Consider the following 21483-nt stretch of genomic DNA (forward strand, 5'->3'; position numbering starts at 1 on the left):
AAGTACATGCTGCGCACTCACTGTACACACTATGTGTGAAGTCCAACGGTGTCCAAATACATTGCCATGGCCGAAGTTCACGAGCACTGCACCGTTCGAAGGCTGACAGACTGTGCGTGGACTTGTGGTTTTGTAGAGAAACGCTACAATACACACAAACATTCACTACCAGCACATGAACACTGAGCATAACTCATGCATAACAGGCCAACATTTATGCAAACCTAACCTATCTTGTTATATATTACTAGTTCCTTAAATGCGGACTTGTCGAAAGCTTGTGTAATGCTGCAAAAATGGTATGCCCCCCCCCCCCACCAGCTCCGGTGGCGCAGCGGTAACGCGTGCGCTTGGAGACTGGGAGGTCCGCGGTTCGAATCCGCGGGCCGGCTGTGCCGTCTGGGGTTTTTCCTGGGTTTCCCTCAGATGTGTAATAGGCGTATGCCGGCACAGTTCCCCTGAAGTCGGCCCATGGACGCAGCTATCCTCCCCCCGAGCGGATTCCGCTCGGTCTTCCACTTCACCCTTTCCTCTCCTCCTCTCCACCACCTTTCCCTTCCCGAGAAACATGCCGCCTAATCAGGCAGGCAGACCTCTCGGGTTCCTCCCAACGACACTCCTCCTCCTCCTCCCCCCAATATTTACTCATAAAGGGCATCCCAAACTGTATAATGCATCGTACTTAAACAAGGGCACCACAGTATAACTGTACCCCATTCAGTGACCACCACTAATAACACCGACAGTGCTACTAAACTGGACATATCAAATAAATGGACTGGTTGCAATCATTAATGAAGCTACAGAATATAACTGCAACTGCATTTCAAATGGAAATGAATAAAAAAGACCGTGACAAATACTTACTTGACCAGTATGAGGCACATTCTGGACGTGTTGTTCTTGAACTTCTCTCAGCATGTATTGTAGCTTGCGCACCATCTTGCTAGATTCTGTGGACAAGAATTTGAGGAAGTTCAAGTGCAACAAGTCACAAAGAGAAAAAAGCACAACGTGTAGTCTTCCGACACTGGCTACACACATACACCGCCTGATACACTCACCGATACTCTCACCGACTCAGTTTTTCCTGCTCCTCTAACTTACGATTGAGCACGTTGTTTTCCTTTTCTGAAGCCTCTACGTGCTCGCCATGAGTGCAACATCTCTGCTGTGCCTGATGCTGTCTGTGGGGTTTGCAACAACGGCAATCCCAATGGGCAGTTGAAGTTGCAACAACATTTATGCAAGCGTCAAGTGCTATCAGCGTTGCGGTAACCTTAGTAACTGTAATTTTTTAGTCACACGTGGCACGAGGAAGCACTAATGTTTTCATTAGCACGGTCTGTTTAATTACAGCTTACCGATTGTGATGAGTGCGAAGTTGCACGCGTAGCGAGTTTGTTTCTTTACCGCTCAAGTTTGGCTCCGTCACCTGTAAATTGCACTTTTGTAAGCGTCGTTTTCTCCTTAAGTACGCGTAGCTCTGGCATTGCCAAAGCAAGACCAAAAGTTCAAGCCTCATGTCCCATACTTACAAACCAAATATAAATATCATTGGCAAATCAACTGCATCGTGGTACGGAAACAACATTACTTACCGACCTGTACCAAATAAGCTTTGGCAGGCTCTGCGCAGCTTTCCACCAGATGTCAAAACACTTTCCCACATAGGTATCGACCAACGTCGGATCTTTCATGATGGCGGAAGCTGTGACAACATCTATCATCACCCTCGTGGGGTAGACCGTCCCAAGCCTCAGAATCTTCCCATTTCACGAGGACGTGTGACATGCCGCAAGTCCGCACTTGGCACGAACAACAAAACTGGGAACAGTGACAGCACGACAGCCACTAAAACTGCTTACACGTCTTTACAACTTTTCCGAACAGACCCAACACACACATCACGTAACACGCTTCCCACTCGGGCGGCCAGAAAGGAAACGGATTGGGCCTAGTGATGGGCCGAGAGACAATGATTCGTTCTAGGTGAACGAATCAGTAGCTTGAACTGAATGCATCGATTTACCCCCCCTGAAAAGATTCGTTCATTGAGTCACCTTCAATGAGGGTCCTCAAAAACTACAAAAAAAAGAGGAAACATTTTGATTCCAAAACATTTGACAGATGTTGGCGCGGCGCTATCTCTGAATGCGGACCAAGGTAAATATAAATGGTAGCGAAGGTTGCATTGGCCACCACGTCTTCAAGGGCGGCCATGATAAAGACCGTCAGCGTCATCCATCCGTTGCGGGGCAAACTACAAATTCCGTCATAATGTCGTCACCTGGTACGTCACCATTACGTATAGCGCGGGCCAGGCGCTCGCGCTGCGCGTTCCTTCCATCGCGATGTCGAGCCGCGGAATATTACAACCGCTGTTGAAAGCAAATCCAAGAGCAAAAGCTCATAAAAAAATTGTAAACAGAGAAGAATCAACACTAGCAACATGCGTGCAACAAAGGACACAGGAGACCAGGTGGGGGCTTGCTCTTTTATCCCAGGTAAATTCGCCATGCCGTTGTAAACAGTATAAATACCCACATGAGACAATTGATGTTCTGAGGCTGGAACACAGTGACTTTTCAGTGACTTCATTCTTTCATCATCAATACCCACGACAGAATAATGTGCAAAATAACCAGTATGCCAGTCCATGTACTGAATAAGCACGAAAGGGTAATGTACAAATTCCAGCAAACACGGGAGGGGCCCAGGACCTTAATGTCCAATGCATGCTGCTATACAAAGAAGGCGGAAGTGTATAACATATTTGCACTTGAAGATCACATTATATGATATTTGCATACTGTGTGGTGATATGTCTGCCCACAGTTTGTGGCACTGTAATGAATGCTGTGGAGGAATAAGAAGGCACTAGTCCATTAGCTCAGTTTAGAAGTCTGCGATACTTTATCTTGCAAAACAGCCACAATAATATCAGCTTCCAGCAATGACAACCTTGTTCAGTGTGTACACACCCTGCTGATGACTACGTCTACTTTGATTACAATAGCGTTTTTGTATTAAAGGCATGTCAAAGCATCGATAATGTTCTGTGCTTCTGCTATTTTGTGCACATTTTGCCATGTGGTGTAGATTTTCAAGTTGCATAAGGTGCTTAGCCCTGCACATAACTGCGCCTACATACTTGCACACAACTACTGAACTCAGCGCAGGATTCAAAATATAAAATTACGTGCTAGGGATCTATGTACACAGGTATACACTTAATACGTATCAAAGAATAGGCAAACTGCTGAAGATTCAAAATAGAAAATGTATGCTAGGTATCTATGTACACAGGTGTACATACACTAAACATATAAATAACAGGCACAGACTACTGAACTCTGCATGGCTGTCAAAATACAACACAGTAAGGAGCTATGTGCAAAAGTGCACTTTGCAAATCGTATGCTTCACAGGAATGAAAGAATTACAAGAGATCATGTGTAATCTAGGTTACAACTGAAAGCACTGGATAGACAACAGAACCATGCATATCCTTTTGCATGGAAAGAAAACTTCTGGTTACATCACAACAACGTGCAGAGATTACGAACTTAGTCTCGCTGCCTGCTGCAGTGCCTTCTGACGTAACGTAGTACTTGGTCCATCCTCATTCCCTTTCTCGTGCAAACCAGAACAGTCATACCCTCAGAAAAAAGTGAAATAGGTTTTCATACACCGATGAAGAACACAAATTCAATGTCTTTGGCAAAAGTGTGTCCAACACTTCACACAGCTTGGGCTTGACCCCTTGGGAGGTGAGGAATGTCTTTACGTTGGCTTTGAAGGCTTCCTCACACGTACCCACAAACGTCGCAAAGGCAGGAAGAGGAACCGACAGCTCCAAAGTCAGTACTGTCCACATTCTTGACACTCTAGCTGGCTACTGTCCTGAAATGTGGCATACCTCCGAGGAATGTCCCATGTTGGACTTTGTGGTTTGAAATTGAAAAGACGACGATGAAGAAGAAAACGGCTATGAACAGTCACAAAGTGCGCAGTCAACGTAGAGCAAACTCGTAGCAAACAACATGGAGAGCGACAGGAACCGGAAGCGTACTCGGCTCTGTCTATAATCTTACGTATTACTGGCAGACCGCACGAATTGCTATATTAAAAACGTGCATATTGCAATAGTACATACATTATTCGTGCCTCCGATTAAATTATTTTTGTTTACCTTCGCTGTGTGTCCCTCAACAACCACGCTCGCATGTGTATCATGAAGGGCGCAGGGTTGCTAACACAGATTTCGTATTTTTTCCCGCCTTCGCTACCATTTATATTTACCTTGTGCCACTGATCTCTATGTATAAAGGCTGGATCGCGCATAGGAGAGGGGCTCGTGGGAGAGAGGTGCGGCAACCGGCCGCCATGTTGGAGGGCCCAATGGCGCCGGCTGCTCCCATAGGAAACAATGGGAAGCGATTCGATTTGGAGCATTTGTTACTCTTTAAACGCTCCTCATTGTTGATTAGCACGCATCTTTCTTAGGAATCAGTGTGCTGGTGTATTCCTACCGTGCTTCGGCGGTGTGAATGTAGTTTTCATGGTAATTACGTTCTTTTTCTTCTCCGCTTCCTGTACTCCGAATATGGTGTCGTTAGTTACGTGCACGGGAAGCATAAAAATAGAGGAATTTGGTGAATGACAACTTATAAATTTAATTCCTTTTGGTTAGAAAGGGTTTGCACTGTTTGTTATTGTAAGGTAGTTTCGTTTGTGTGTGGTTTTCGTTTGTTACTGTGTGGTTCGTTAGGCGCTGTATATAGTTCTCGTTTGGCCTTTTCCATAATCCATTGGCATTCGTATTGTGTTCTACGAGTGCGTTGCAGTTGTTCAGCTGTCGGCGCAGTTCGTTACAGAAATTCGAAGCGCTGTGCACGAAGAGCGCATGACGTAACAAGTGCTGCAAGAGTGATTGCACTTGCGAGGTTAACGCCGCAGTTTACTTCCACCCTACCTCACAAACGGCTTGTTTAAAGTGATACCCAGTAAAATTGGATAAAATTGCACAGTAACATCACTGCGAAACATGACATGTAGAATTTATAAATTAATATTACAACACTCGACTTCTACGGCCATTAGTCATTGTCATTGATTGTTGAATACTATGATTCTTGAGAGCTTCTTTCGTAGTCGTGGTCTGTCATTCACGTTTTCTGTGTGCTCCTTTGCAAGATGGTGAAGTCGAATCTTGCCATAGCAGTTAGCTATAAGCTTTATGAGGCGAATGACGTGGTTTTCTTCTGGAGAGCACTCGAACATGTGCTCGTAGAGGGTAGGGAAAACGTTGTGCCTCAGAGATGTGGACAAGATGTCCTGTAAAACAGCTCTTGTGAGAAGCTGCCCAATCTGAATGCTAGACAGCAAATTTCCCTCCGAAATGTGGAGCATTCGTCGAACTAATTTTTCTGTCACCTTGCATATGGCAACGACGCTTTGGGATGGCTTGACAAGCCCACCACGCGATTTGCGGTGGAGTAGGGCACTGCTTGAAGAACTGTCTGTCAGGGCATCAATGCAGTCAGCGCAGGAGATTCTCCTCGTTACTGACTTCACTACGTACCCTGCAATGTACCCGACGACATCCTCAACAAAGGCAGAGAGTTGCCCAGCGTCTGGTGCTTCTGCATAGTCGTGGTCTCCACCTTTACTTGTAGAGGTGCCAAAATATCGAGAGGCTTGAATATCAAGCTCATCAAGGGAGGTGGCTTCTGATGCTGCTGCAGTTGTCACTGTAAGTATATGTGTGCTGTCTTGAGCTGTACAATTGCCTCCTGCTGATGGCTCTATTTGGTGGTGTACAAGCAGTCTTTTGTATCCGGCCATGAAGTGTCCTGCAGTAGGATTATTGCTCCACCAGCCTCTGCCTCTTAGTGCACAGAGAAAAGCTCAAGGTGATCTTGTGAAAGCTTGTAGGTAAGCATGTACTTCAAGTGTGGATTTTCGCCAGAGAGAAGGCAAGTGCAGAGACTTTGAAGGCTTCTCATGTTGATCAGGAATCCAAGGAGTCCTGTTTTTCTTGCAGATTCTAGAACTGGCTTCCCAAATCCATCTTTTAGAGTGGTTATATAACCATCCATGTCATTAAAGAAGGACATCCAAACGTAGCGGGTTGCGTATCGGATTGGTGCCTTGAAGTTCTTTGCCAGAGGAATGCGAGAGTTCAGGATGTCAAAGAGACGGTCGAACCCTCTGAGGAAGTTCACTGTAGCTTCGCACCCTTGAAAGCTTGCAATGTTTAGGTCTTGATCACAGAATTCCAGAGCATCTGCTATGCTTGCACTGAGTGTCTGGACAGCCAAGTTGACTTTCATCTTTTGGCTGCTCCAATCAATGTGTGCAGCTCTGAGTTTGTTGCCTGCCCGCAACCCTTCTGTCCTTTGGAGCTCCTGAAGGCGTACAATGAAGTTCCACTGTATCTGCCCTCCATTGCTATCTTGGAGGACTTGCATAGTCCCAAAGGCATTGCGCACAAGCTTGAGCATGTGGCAGACATCAAGTATGATGTGAACCCTCCAAGAAGAATCTGCCTGGTGAGGAAACCACGGCCTGAGGGAGGGGGCCCGAATGTCTGCACCAAGCTCTCGAAACATTGTGAGATTCGAGCCCAAACCATCACTCACGACAGCTGCTACTAGAATGCCAGTTTCATGTAGTTTCTGTAGACAGAGAGTTAAGAGATTTGCCTTCTCTTGTCCACCCAAACTGTTGATAAGGACGTATGCGCACGGCACTTTCCAACTGCTGTCCATGGCTACCACAAGGAAAACAAGAGCCTGCGTAACTGGCTCCTGGCTATCATCAACATGGCCGGTACCAAGGTTAACAAAACCTTGAAACGATTCTCCTGCATACTGGATGTGTTTCTTTATGCTCATTTCATCAAGCATCAGGGAACAAACAACACGTTTCGACAACTTCTGTTGTTCCCCAACTAGAACCTTGAGTGCATCAAAGGCTTCCTGTGTGAAACCTGGTTCGCCGTGTATAGAGCTGTACCACGACCTAAGTGTCGCCTGGTGTGGAAGCGAAAGGTTAAATGTCTTCCCGACGTACTCGTATGCCTTTGCTGAATAAAACTGGAGAGTGAGCGCAAAGCTACGCAGTGACTGGGGATACTGCTCTCTGCTTACTTTTCCAGCTTTGTTCTGTAGGGTGCCCAGTACTAAATCTAGCTGCACATCACACAAGGTGCTACGAAGCATGTCAGTGCATTGACTTGATACGAGAGATTTCTTCTCGAGATCTTCTATAATACTCTCCGCAGTGAGTACCTTTTTCTTCAGTCTCCGGGCATTTTCTTCAGAGCGTTTCAGCTTCTTCTTCACGTTGTCCAGTGCTTCAACTGTGATGTCTATCTTCCTTTTTAAGGTCCGTGGACTCTCTTGCACTGTGTATGTGTGGTCAGCAGCAAGGTTATGTGAGTATCGGACTGGCTGAGGTGACAAGACCCCTGGACCTGCAGCCCACGATGGTCCTGGCTGTGAAATCTCATGGTTGACGTCCTGCTCTACCTCTATGTTATGTCTTGTTGGAGGTGGTTTTCTTGGCTGTACCCTCTGTGATGGAAAGATTAATTAATTATTTTTAGAAGCTGTTGTTCATGTGGGATAAACGACAACATTTTTTAAATTCAGCATTTATTTCCACATTTCTTGCACATGCCAGGAACTGAGGTCATGATGGAGGTCAGTGGGCAATGCAGTGAAAACCTAGAAATTATTATTTTTCCTTCATTATTATTTATTTATTTATTTTTGCATTGCATGAGAAATACCTAACGAGCTAGTATATGTATTGGTTCCTACAAGCTCGAATATTACGCCGCAGGACCCTGACCTTATACTAGGACTGCCTTGAATAATCAAATCAGGGACATGACTCTGCATTTCTAGGTAGTGAATGTAAAATTACATTGCGAAGAACCATAAAAGCAAAAAGTAGTAGTGTCAGTTCAGTCCAGCAAGCGCAATGTGAGTTCGCAAAAAAAAAAAAAGTGTCTTACAAGTCACCGTGACTTTGCACCCAGAGCACAGTGCACAAATTCAGAGCTGTTGTGATCACCACCAGCTAAAACTGAGAAGTTGTAAAACCTCAATATAACAGAATTTTGTTTGCAAGCTATTTCTTGCATTGTCATGAGCCTTAAAGATGATGACAGAAAGCCTAACAGGGAATGTAAATTATTTTGTACCATAAATTTTGTTGCATAAGTTTTGTTGTGTCATGTATGTTGACTGATGTTTCACTTCTGAAGACTTGTACTGAGCTTGTTGGATCAACTACCACATTCAGAATTGCTGCACATTACACAGGTTCCCAAGCAAATTCTAATGTGTTACTATTGTGTTTACTTTCAGGAGGTGCTGTGGAAAGTCAAACTTTGTAGGCACAGCATCACTCTTGAGTCGCGCAGTTTGCCCTGTACGATCGAAACAGGCCTCCTCAAAGTGTCTGCTGCAGAGCACCGAAGATTTAGATGGGACCCAATTTTTGCGATGCATCTTCTGCACCCACTTCTTCAGCACGGCTAGGCGACTGTGAGGGAACCTGTATAGCACAAGCACATTGTGTAGAAAATACATAAATAGAGCAGCCAAACATAATTTCTTAGTACCTAACGGTACCAGCGAAGTAGCAGTGCGAGCAACCGCGAGTGTCACATACATGCGATACGAATAAACACCGTTTTTCCTCAAAATAAATAGCTTACCTGTGAAAAGTTAACCCCTTTCGTCTGTTCGTGCGTGAAGTGCACTGAAAACTGCAACAAGCTGGCATGGCATGCCCTCTAATTTAAAGGAAACAAAAAAATTGCGGGCAGCCGCGCTTAACTAAATGCAGACGACAGTACGTGTTGGGCCCACCAATATGGCGGCCGGTTCCACGCTGTGGAGCACCCTATGCGCGATCCAGCCATATACTATAGAGATCAGTGCCTTGTGCGGACTGCAATCACTGCAATCACAGCACGCATCCGCGGTGACGTGCGCATGCGCGCACACAGTGTGGTAGTATGGTCAGAGGAGCCACAGTAAGGGTTTCGGGTTTCGCCGCCGCGAAAATAGTTTCGCCGCTGGCATTTCCCGCAAAATTCCCGCTACTTGCTTTTCATTGGCTCCGGTCCCCCACGTGACCATTCTCGATCATGATTGGCTGAGGCTCATTTAACCGGTGGATTCGCTCGCGTTCGTTTCCTCCAGGTCGCCGAAGCCTATCCAGAACTGCCGTCAAACGAAGGAAGCCGCCATTAGCCGTCCCCTAGTTGCCCGACCAGAGCTGGCGGAGCCCGCTAGTTTTGGCGGAAGAAATCGGAACGCTGTTTTTCGTTCATGTTAGTCTTCTTTCACTGTGTGTACCAAACAAAGACATGTGAGACGTGCAAAAGAAAAAAAAAAAACTATTAAAACAAGGCTGGGTCATATCTTGTGTTTTTTATTGTTCCAATGTGGTTCTTTTAATCCGGCCTCCCACATAGCTTTGTAACGCGAGTCTACTTAGGTTTCGGTTTCTATTCCGTAGCCGTCCAATGGTCAAGCCATAAAGCGCATCAAATAACTTTAATTAGTGAGTTTATAGGCGATTTCAAGGTTTTCTTGGTTACCGATGCCTTTAAAAGGAACGGATATCCGAAAGCTTCCACGTCCAGTTTCGGAAGTCAGCAACGTCAATATGCCCATAAATGCATCATGGAGAACTGCAAGCAGTGCAGAGAGATGGGAAAAGGAGTGTCTTTCTTCAAGTAAGTAGCCTACTTTTCCTACTTTCATCTGTGTGAAATACTTCCAATATGTGTTTGAAAGTATTGCTGCCAGCACTGCCACCGAGTATGTATGTGTAATCATGTCTGTGACAAAATAGGTGTCTAAACTCCTTGCGGAGTTTAAGCAAGATTTGAGAAATGAGCTAAAGGAACTGCGGGATGGAATCGAAAGAGACTTCAGGAGAGAAATCCGCGAACTCAACGTTAGTCTGGGGTTCATAAACAAGTAATTTGAGGAGTTCAAAACCACTGTGAATGAGCTTGTAAAGGAAAACGGTGAACTAAAGAAAACGAACAAGAAATTGCAGGAGGAATGTGCGTACCTGAAGAAGCAGACTAGAGAAAATGAATCAAGGATTGTACAGTGTGAACAGTTTAGCAGAAATCGAAATATTGAAATAAAAGGCATCCCTCCTCTCCCAAATAAAAATATTATAAGCATGGTAACTAAAATCGGTACGTTGTTAGGAGAGGTGATAGACGCAGGAGACCTCGAGGTGTGTCAAAGAGTGCCAATCAAAAAGAATAAGGAAGCAGCCAATGTTATTGTGGAGTTTGTAAGTGGAACTAAAGAGACACTGTTTGAGAAAAAGCGAAGAAAAAACTGCTCACTACCAGTGATCTGGACATCTTTCCCACATGTCCTGTTTTTGTTAACGAACATCTTTGTCCAGCAATGAAACGTTTCTTTGGTTCTGCGATTGCAGGCAAACGTGAAATCGGATGGAAATATATGTATGGACAAAAAATGGGAAAATTTTTGCACGCAAAACAGAAAACACGCCAATTGTTCAAATTGTATTTAGTGATGACTTGGAAAAGACATGTTAGTTTCTATTGCTATTACTTGTTGATCTAAGTTTTTATGCCTTATCTTCCGACTGAACTTTCCAGTCTTGCCGGCAGTTCTTTATCATTGTTCCATCACAATGTACGCTCTCTTCGTAACAAGGAAGACAACATTGTAACACTGTTTTCTAGTATGAATAAAGGGTTCGATGTTATCATGTTTACGGAGACGTGGTGCGGTGAAAGAGAGGAATTGCTGTTTTTTCCAACGCATGGTGTCTTTTGTGTCGGTCGGAAGGATAAGAGGGGTGGCGGAGTAACATTATTCACAAAGACATGTTTGAGAGGTGAAAAACTCGATTCTTTTTCTGAGTGCACTGGCTGATTATGAAGTGTTATGTGTAAAAATCACAATCACTTTTATTTTCGGTCTTATACAGGCCCCCATCGGGTAACACAAATGAGCTAATGAAATATCTTGAACGGTTGTTTCTCTTTTGTAATGTAAATAACTACCGGCTGTTTGTAGGAGGCGACTTTAACATAAATCTTTTTGACAACACCAGACAGAGTTTGAGTTTCCAGAATATGATCAATTCATATGGTTTCTCAAATGTCATTAATACACCCACTCAAATAACGCAAACTTCATCAGCGCTGTTAGATATTTTTGTTACAAATGAAGATACGTTTCTTTTGAAAGGAAGCGCTATAGTCTCTGACATAAGTGACCATTTACTTATATTCCTGTTTGTTCAGAACTCTTGTAACGTACCCGTAGTTAAGGATAACTTTTTATACCAATGCATAAATGACAGTGCACTGGACAGTTTTCGAGAAGCTATCAGTAATATAAACTGGGATTTCGCTTATTCTGAAGTCACGATGGACGCTGCATATGATGCTTTTCTAAAGAAATTTAGTAATGCCTATAAAGCTCACTTCTGTGCAAGGCCAGAAGAAAATCCAGTACAATCAGAAAGCCCTGGATTACTTCTTCCCATATCCAGAAGATGCGTAAGAGAGATTGCGTGTATAAGAAGTTTTTGAAAACATGCGACCCAGAAAAACTACGGGATTTGAAAAGGTTCAGAAACAGGGTTGAATGCTGAGCTTCGCGGCGCTAGGGACGCATATTACCGACAACTGTTTGATGATTCTTGTTTAAGTAACTCTCGTGTTCTATGGAAAAGGATCGATTCTGTGTTGCATCGTAGGAACATCTCGCCACCGATTACGAAGCTCGAAGTGAATGGTGCTGTGGTATCTGGAAGTGCTCTAGCAGATCATTTCATCAACATTTTGTAAATATTGCCACAGACACTCGGCCACAATCAATCTCCGCACCTGATGTTGACTCTGTGAATACCTCTTTTTTTTCTGAATCCAGTAAATGACAATGAAGCCTACTCCATATTATGTGGCTTGCGTAATAGCAAAAGAGTGACAGTTTTGGTATCCAGGTAGCACCTGTGAAGTATGTTGCCGACTTAATCGCACCCATAGTTACTCACATATTTAACAGATGTCTATCAAATGGCGAATTTCCACGTAGTATGCAAATAGCAAAAGTGATAGTCCTGTTCAAAGGCGGAGACCGAGGTAACTTGGGAAATTATAGGCCGATATCGTTGTTGCCTATTTTCTCAAAAGTTCTAGAATGGGTTATTTTTTTACATCTCGATTCCTTTATTACCAACTTTATCTATAATAACGGACTTTCAGTACGGCTTTCGTAAGGGGCGCTCCACGGAGCTCGCACTTCTCACACAAAAAGAAATTATATTAAATGACCTGGAGAATAAAAAAAATTACATTAGCGGTTTATGTTGATTCTCGAAAGGCCTTTGATTCATTAAATCATACAGTCCTGCTGCAGAAACTGTATCGTTATGGCATACGTGGAGTACCTCTTTCCCTATTGAAATCTTATCTCGCTTTTCGACAACAGTCAGTAGAGATCGATAGTAAATTATCTTCTCCCCTTCATATATCTTCTGGCGTACCTCACGGCAGCATTCTTGGGCCTCTCCTGTTCAATATTTACATAAATGATATTGTTAAGGTTAGTTCCAACGTCCGCTACGTCATCTATGCTGACGACGCCAGCCTTTTTTTACGGGCACAGATCCCAATGAAATCCTTCATAGGGCCAACGGAGTGCTTTTATCTTTAGATAACTGGGCCAATAATAATTGCTTGCAAATAAATAGCAAGAAAACGAAAGCTGTACTTTTTCGACAAAAAAAAAGCAAATCTCATTGAACGTTCCTTTGAAAATAGGAAACTCGGAAATTGAAATTGTAAATGGCATCAAAATACTTGGTGTGCATTTCTCGTGTCATATGAACTGGGACGTGCACGTCAGTGAACTTTCCACTAAGCTATCCCGTGTATCTGGGATTTTATGGAAGTTTAGGTCTACACCTCCAACTCTTGTCAAACAAAAATTATATAACGCCCTTTTTTTCTCTCACCTTTGTTATGGTCATTTAGTGTGGGGAACCCCACCTAAAACTAATAAGGATATATTGTCTAGAATTCAAAAGAAGGCGGTACGCGCTATCTCCAATGAAACCTTCCTGGCACACTTAGAGCCGCTGTTACGACGACTAGGCATCGTTTCAGTTAAATACTTATACGAATATAGGGCGATTACCCTGCTAAAACTCTCTGATGACCAGCTTCTCCGTCAGTTATACGCTATGTCACAACTGGAGAAAAATACTAAGGCTCTTCAAACCCGTGCCAGGGAAACCTGGAAGGTACCCTGTCGCCGAACTCAATATGGGTCACACATGCTACGCCACCAGCTGCCGTTCCTCCTAAACAAGCCTGAGGAAATCTTTCTAAACCAGGAGTTCAGAAACATGACTAACAGGCGACTCCGGTTATACTGGGTTGAAAACATGCAAGCGTAAACAGTTACGATGTCACAGTATTTTTTTGATATAATTAAATTCCTTCTTAAATTCGATTCCTAAAAAAATGTAGTAAATTTTGTGTGATTTTACCTCTACTTAGTGAGCTGTATTGAGTACTTCTATTTTATCATTTTTTTGTTTTCACAGTTCTCCTGTTTCTATTTACTACAGAAAGTGTATGGGTATTGCAGTACATTTTGTATGATTTTTCCTTTACTTAGTGAGCTGTATTGAGTGCTTTTATTTTATTTTTCTTTTCACTATTCTCCTGTGTCATATTTCTACTTATTACAGAAAGTTTATGGGTATGAGATTATGTAGCGTAGATTACTGCGTGTTAGATTCTTGTGCTTATTGTGTGAGATTACCTTTACTGTACTTCTGCACCTTAATTATAGTGCTGCCTTGTGTCAGTGCGGCCCCCGGATGCCCTCAAGCTACTTTGTTGTAGCTTTTTTTCCGGGGCCACCGCCATCTTTTGTTAGATGGAAACGGAAACAATAAAAAAAAGAATTAAGTTTGTCTTTTCCTGGCTGTAGAACTTCGTACATCAGAGTACGAATGTATACAAAAGTAGTATGGGATGGACTCTCGTAGCCCAAAACGCACAACTTGGTCTAAACACGATTTAATTATCAATTAGAGCTAATTGGGACCCCCCACATTAATCAGCACACTCCAGTGAGTCATTACACTAATTGGGGAGCATCTAACTTGTGTCCAGACCAAGCTGTGCATTGTGCCCAGGCGAAAATCTGGACTGGTCCCAGAATGGTTCCAGTTGAATCTGGACTGGTTCCAGTTGGATGTTTGGTGGTCCCGGAATGGTTCCAGTTGAATGTGGATGGTCCCAGCTGGATTCCCAAGTGGGGTGGCTGGTTCCACTTTGGTGACATCAGTGGTACCACTCTGGTCTCAGATGGTTCCAGAAGTTCCAGCTGGAGCCTCACAGGTACCATTTTGTTCCCAGAATGGTCGCTGAGACTCCAAGTTGGGCAGCTTCCCAGCTTCCCCCTTTGAGATTTCATCTTGTCCACACTTGCCATGTTTTGTTTGATATATTACTCTGATCTATTTTAGCACAGGCATGGTCTCTTTTTATTGCTGTTTATCCAGGTGCGCGCGTCTGCGAATGTTGTAACTCCAATTCGTGCACATTCTCATCTGAGGTGAATATCATAACATATTAAGTACCAGGGAAACGTAAAAAAATACATCTCAACAACAACAAAAATTAAGCTAAATATTAGAAGAAAGACAACAACAAAAAAAGAAAATGTAATTGCAGAGGCTGATGCAATGTGAAGACGCCACGGCAATTCAAACTTCAAACGGCGAGAGCCGAGAGGGAGAGGAGAGAGCGAGAGGCGAGCGACGGAGCGAGAGGGCGAGAGTGGCAGGTGGCAGTTAGAACCGGTTAGAACTTTGAACTTCGACGCGTCGCGGGAAGTTGGTTTTGTCTTCAGTAACAGTCGCAAGGATGGTGATGGTGTATCTCCTGTGCAGTATTTACGTGTGTTTCAGTGCGCTTTGTAAGACAATGCGATGACAATGGCTCCTGTGCAACACAATGTCGATTTCCCGGAAGAGTTTTGACGCCAAGAATACGTAAACGGCGTAGAGGCAAGAACGCACTGTGAAACGCCAATCGGACTGCACATCGCGAATGTTTGCAGGTATGAGTGATGACCGTGATGTTTTGATTACTATTAATTAGATGTTTCGTTTTAGAAACTTCGGAGGAACTTGAAGAGAAACAGGATAAGAAGATTCCGAACGTACGGTGAAGAGGAATGGGGTGTATGTCGCGACCTGCATGGAAAACAGGAGTGTTGTGTCATCTTCTCTAAGAAAATACAAGATGTGAGGTGGCCAACGAACGAAAGCTCCCTGTGGTCCGTGAGTGCATCGCACAGTCAGGCATATGCTTTGTCTAGACACAGTGAGTGATCAGACTTATACTACGTGGTATGTAAATGTAGAGATGTATTGATTATTTCTTTCTGCTCAGTGTATGCTTTTAGCAGAATAAACGGTAATTACTTGAGCAATATGTGCATTTCTACGCATTATTTTCGGTCATGCATTCAGTGGTCCCAGCTGCTAAGTGGCCGGATCCCGGACCACTTAGCAGAGGGGACCACTGGGTCAATTCCACTGGTTCCACTTCAAGTGGGACCATTGTGAAGCTGGTTCCACTTTCAACTGGTCCCAGTCACTAAGTGGTCCCACACTCAAAGTGGGACCTGTCCAATAAACCACTTTGAAGTGGTCCCACTCCAGATTTTTGCCTGGGTGGGCAACGAGAGTCCATAAAAAAAGAAAAAAAAGACAGAAATAGAGTGGAGAGAAACAATTTATTCGAAAATCAACGACGTCGTGGTGAAGAAACCACCAGTGCCCAGTGACCAGTGCCCGCCATGTTGCTTGTTGGCACCCGGTAGTTGCAGAGATCGACGACAGGTGGCCACTTAATTGCAAGGCATCACACCGGATGGCGCCACCATCATAGCTCTATGTGAGAAAGGCAGAACAACAAGATACTAGCGGCAGGTAAAATTGCAACACTGCTCAACGAGTCTAGGCATGCCCAAGCGCGGGGAAAAGGCCTAACCGCTACTGCTAAACAGCACAGAGAAAACGCTACATATCGGGGAAAAGGTTTAGGGCGACCGGTTAGGCCTAACCCCAGTCTCACCGCACAACACTACGAGCTAACACAAAACGACAACCACAAAACGCTAAATATGCGTTTTTCAGGCTTGGCACGCTACGGGTCACCGCTAAACAAGTCTAAACATGCGCGTACAGGGCACGGCAAACATGCGAGAAAAGGAGCACGGTAAAACAACGCGCAAACATCGGCAAATCACTCACCTTTTCACTTGTCACTTTATCACTCACCATTTGTATAAAGGCAGCGCGCACTGCGCTCGCGTCATCAATACGTGAAAATGTTCAGCTACCACTCGTTACAAAATTGTTCCCGCACCCACGCTTCTTGGGAAGAAGTGGAGAATGAATGTTTCAACAACGAAAATCCCCGCAACGAGCTCGTCATCACTGCTTTTCGCTACGTGATAGACTTGGTAGGCTTTGGCAATATAGGCGAGATCTCGCCGGGGCCGCTTCAGGAGATGGTGCGTCGGATTTACGCCCGTTACAAGAACATCTGTATAACGGTTCTGGACGGACCATTGGGACTGATGAGCGAATCCGTGAGCTTTGTCAACGCAGAATTCAACTACAGTAAAACCCCGTTAAACCATACCTGGCGGGGACGCAGCAAAACTACGGTTTAAGCGGCACAACGGCATATCCGAAAATACGAGATAACCACATACCTTCGTAATGAGAGAGGGAATCACACAAAAAACGATGTTTGTTGGAAGAAAACACGCGCAAATAGCGCTTTAATTCACAGAATTGCAGAAATCTGTAATCTCCGATTGTCAGTACACCAATCTCGCGGCGAGAATCGCGGCTTCAAAGTCTTTCAAACCGGGAGCCAGCTGCTCCAGTAGTCCTTTTTTTTCTGCATACACGCGCATCACGTCTAACGCTCGAGCACTTTCCGCAACCGTGGGACACGGCACATCTTCGGTTTCCTCCTCCGTGTCATCGTCGTCAGCCTGGGAGTCTTCCGGAGGCATGGTTGGAGCCACAGCAGCTATGATGTCCGCGTCGGACCACCCGGGAGATGTTGCAACATCGTTGTCTACATCGCGAAACGCCTCGAAGGAGACTTTCTCAGCAGAGCCCTGGCGTTCCAATACCTCGGAAAGGAGGTCGTCACAGGATGCGTCTTCAACTTCCACCGTGTTAGTAGCAGGACTGTTGTTGTCCGCACGCACAAACTTGGCGTGTCTGAAACAGTTCTGCACTGTCGTTGACTCCACCTGAGCCCAGGAGAACGCAAGGAGATGGATGGCACCCAACAGGTCTATTGAATAGGTTTTGCCGTTCTCTATTGCTAGGAGCATCCTACGCAGCAGGTTCTTTCTGTACAGCTGCTTTACGACCCGTATAACCCTTTGGTCAAGGGGCTGCGACAACGATGTCGTGTTGGGGGCAAGAAAGACTAACTTGATCTCGGTGAGGTTGGCCACATCGACGTGCGAAGATGCATTGTCCAGCACGAGAACCACTCTTCTGTTCTTTGCGGCAAAACGACGGTCCAGGAGACGGACGTACTCCTCGAACAGAACAGCAGTCATCCAGGCCTTCCCGTTGCTGCGGTAGAGAACGTCGGACGGCAGTCTTCCTCCCTTGAAGCATCGCGGCTTCGCTGCTTTTCCGATAACCAGTAGCGGCAGTTTTTCATTCCCAGTCATGTTGACGGCAAACGCGACGGAAATCCTATCTTTTGAGTGCTTCCCACCAGAACAAGTCTCACCACTGAAGGCTAGGGTCCTGTTAGGCAGCAACTTGAAGAATAATGCCGACTCGTCCATGTTAAAAATGTCCTCAGGATCGTAGTCTTGCAGGATTTGGCGAAGCTGTCCGTTTTCCCATGCTTCTGCGCCGTCTTTGTTGGCCTCCGCGCTTTCGCCGGACACCACTTTCGAAACAATGTTGTAGCGCGCCTTGAACCTTGCAAGCCATCCGTTGCTGCACACAAAGTCATCATGTCGCTGTTGTAACGCGAAAGTCCGCGCTTTTTCGACGAGGAGCGGGCCACTGACAGGCAGGTTCTCACTCCATGCTTTCTTCAGCCACAACACCAATGCCCCTTCGACATCTGCATAGGAAGATCCACGTAAACGGCACCTCTTCAGGTTGGCTGCTGCGTCGGAGTTCCACAGTTTCTCCCTGGAGTTCCAGATCGTGCAGACAGTGGTCAGGGGCAATCCTTTCTCACGAGCTAGTGCTGCCTTCTTGACTCCTCGTTCAATCGCCTGAATAAGCTCGAGCTTCTCCTTCACTGTCAAAACTCGGTGCTTTACCAATTGCTTGGGCATGGCGTAGCTTGCGGGTATTCAACGATCACCGATGGTCGCAGAAAACGGTAAACGTGAAGGGCGTTCCAGAGCTGAGATTACAAAGACTGCTATGACACGTGCGATGCGATAACTTTCAGTTTTCACCCTCTCTTCTTTTTGGGGAAAGCGCGTCATTCAGGGAAAGGGCGCCCACGTGTGGGTCATAGTCATGCGTCACGTCCCAAGTTGACCTCTTGGAATTTCCTTTTCTCCTTTGTTTGCGTGAGCGTTGCTGTCCGCTCGCGGAGCGAGGTCACAGAAAGGACGAGTTCACGCGTCACGGAATGTGGAACAGCTACGCATTATCCGATATGTACGGAAAAAACGACTGCGGTTTAAGCGGGCATAGAATACATTGAGCTGAATGGCAACCCGCTCCGGGATTCAACACAACTACTATCATATCACAATATTATATATCATATATCAATATCATATCACAATACTATAGAGTACTATCATAATCCTATACGCATCAAATCACTAGGAAAGCTTACCGTATTCGCAGCTTCCGTAAGGGAAGGAGTGTACGGCATCCACAAGATAGCGCTTGTCGTCGTAGGGGACCAAACTTTTCTTGAGTCTCGAAATGGTGTACATTGTTTGCTTTATACTCTGGATGGCGCACTGCTTCTGAGAGACTGTCCTTTCGTTGAATAGAGAATCTCGGTACACTTCGTACAATAAATGTTTCCTCACCACGTCTTTCTGAACTCCTTTCACTCTCGCGATCTGTTTTTGTGTTCCAGCCAAGAGAATACTGTACATTTTGGCTCGGATGGCTACGACTTCTTGAATAACAGCACCTCCCGTCTTGTCTGAAGTATCCCATCTGATTAGCGTGCTGGTCGTTGAAAAGTGGGTGGTTCACTAGATAGGAGGACAGATCGTCCTCAATTTTCATCAGCAGGCTTTCACACGTGAGAGAAAAAATTATGCTGTCCGTATCGCTATAGATCAATTGCACTGGACACGTCAAGCGAGAAAAGAGTGACTCGTAGATGAAGCTGTACATTCGGACTTTGGATATCTCTAGAATGGCAAAGACCATGTAAAGGGGGTGCATGCATTTGATGTGATGCTGTTTCATTTCGTACAAGATGCATTTGCCACTCAGAATGAGAAAATGCTGACTGTCGACGGAGCTAGCCTTTCGGAGCACGCTTTCTTTATCGTAGGCTATAGCGTACCTTTTCGTCCGTCTCACATTCTGTATCGTTTTACCGAACGTACTGTTCGACATGGTCTTGTACAGAAGTCGCTCGAATTTTGTGGACGCGGCATTCTTCAACGCGACGTTTCTCTGCATGAAGGTTCGCAAAAAATTGTCTTGGCGGAACGAGAGGATGCTGTGAACATGTTTTATTTTCATGCCCAGCCTCGCGTACAGAGCGAGCAATGCATAATGAACGATGTAGCGTTCTTTGTCGTAGCACGTCAGCAAGAGTTTCTTTGTGGGAGGGGTGTTCAGAGCCAACGTCTGTTTCAAGTGTCACTGGTAGGGGGAGAGTTCGTTCTCGTCCACGCACCTGTGTTCGGGTGCCATGGGAAAATCTGGTGAGCGCGGATACAACAAGTCTACCACGTACACGTAACCCACTTCCGATTCGTGAGGAATGTTGAGAAAATCGATCTCGCTCCATCTCGAAGGATCGACCCACTCAAAACCACCTGTCGGGAGATGGAAAGTCATCGTGTACGGGTACAAAATGTTCACGTCGAGGTACTGGATAACAGTCTTTTCTTGCTGGGCATCGTAGTCGTCGCACCCCTCGTGATTAGCCCGACAGTATCTGTGGAAGCTGTTACAAATGCCTCCCCTGATTCCCTTCTCGATCGTTTCATACATCTCGCTCATGAGCTCGAGTTTGACTTTGGTGAGCTTCAGAGTGCTGCCCCATGTGTAGCTGGCGAGGGACACGGTATGTAGGATATCTAACCTATCCATCTCTAGCGCAATCTTCCTGAAATACAGCACGATGTCGCAGAGCTGACAGGCATCGAGCGTGACGTAGAGACGCGTGTAACCGCCGAGGTCCTTACATTCGAACAATTCGAAAATGTCGAGGGCGTACTGATAGTCCTCGTCCGTGATCTCTTGGTCATTCAGGTCCTTTTGAAAGCTTCCTTTGGCAAATTGTATGCTTCAAAACTGTCGACGAAGGTGTACGGATAAATGCCCTTCCTGAGGAGGCGGCGGAAACGATCACCATACATTTGACGGGTACAATGAAACGCGGGAGGGTTTCTACCAGGTTCGACCAGGTTGCGTGGTATCGTGGAAATGGAGATCGCCAATGTTGAACCCTCTTATCTTTTCCGTACTCGAAGTTAAGATCCACGGTTCGCCCGGATTTAGAATGTGCATGTGGCGGAGATGGGAGCTCAAATCGTATTGCAGGTTGTGCATGCACACGACGAGTTCTTTGCTGTTACAACACGTAAGGTTAAACGTATCACACAGCGGCGACAAAATTTGATGAACCGGGATCAACGAAGCGGGTGTGGTCGTGATGCGACACGTTTCGCGTATGTCGGTTAAATTCGATTCCACAAAATTCGCAGTGCATCGCGCTCTCGTGTCGAAAATGGTCTTCCATACTCATGACCAATGGTGAGGGACAGCGGTTCAACGTAACAATTTGATCGCTAAATCACTTGAGCACGAGCAAGCATTTCTCTGCCGCGTTGGGTCCCAAATAGCCATCTAGGCCTACTATTTTTCCGTCGCAACTTCTCACTACAACGATGCAGTACGAGCTCATCCTGTACACATTCACGGCGTCCTTAACGAGCGCATCCTTTTCCAAAACGCTCTCCGTGTCCAACACTGCAAAATAGGGATAGGGATGCATGTACTGTATCTTGTTGAAGGAGACGCTCTCCCCCGCTTTTGGCATTTCGAGAATCACTTCGTTTACGTCTCGACAGAGATGTTCATGCTGCTCCAACGCCCCTCTAGTCCCATAACCGCTCATGCATTTCTCGCAATAAAAGTAGA

General features: G+C 45.3%; 1 protein-coding gene across 1 annotated transcript; it reads right to left on the reverse strand.

Annotated features, from left to right (window-relative positions):
• Positions 1-16952: 16952 nt before the first annotated feature.
• On the reverse strand, positions 16953-18461 carry LOC135377583 (tigger transposable element-derived protein 4-like). Its single transcript, XM_064610110.1, has one exon. It carries the CDS (start codon positions 18459-18461, stop codon positions 16953-16955), a length of 1509 nt encoding a protein of 502 aa, XP_064466180.1.
• Positions 18462-21483: the final 3022 nt, after the last annotated feature.

Source organism: Ornithodoros turicata, chromosome 1 (assembly GCF_037126465.1).
Source record: "Ornithodoros turicata isolate Travis chromosome 1, ASM3712646v1, whole genome shotgun sequence".
Lineage (NCBI taxonomy): Eukaryota > Metazoa > Arthropoda > Arachnida > Ixodida > Argasidae > Ornithodoros > Ornithodoros turicata.

What these genes read in the sequence shown, in the direction of transcription:
- LOC135377583 (XM_064610110.1), bottom strand. Translation starts at nt 18,461, where the DNA reads ATGCCCAAGCAATTGGTAAAGCACCGAGTTTTGACAGTGAAGGAGAAG.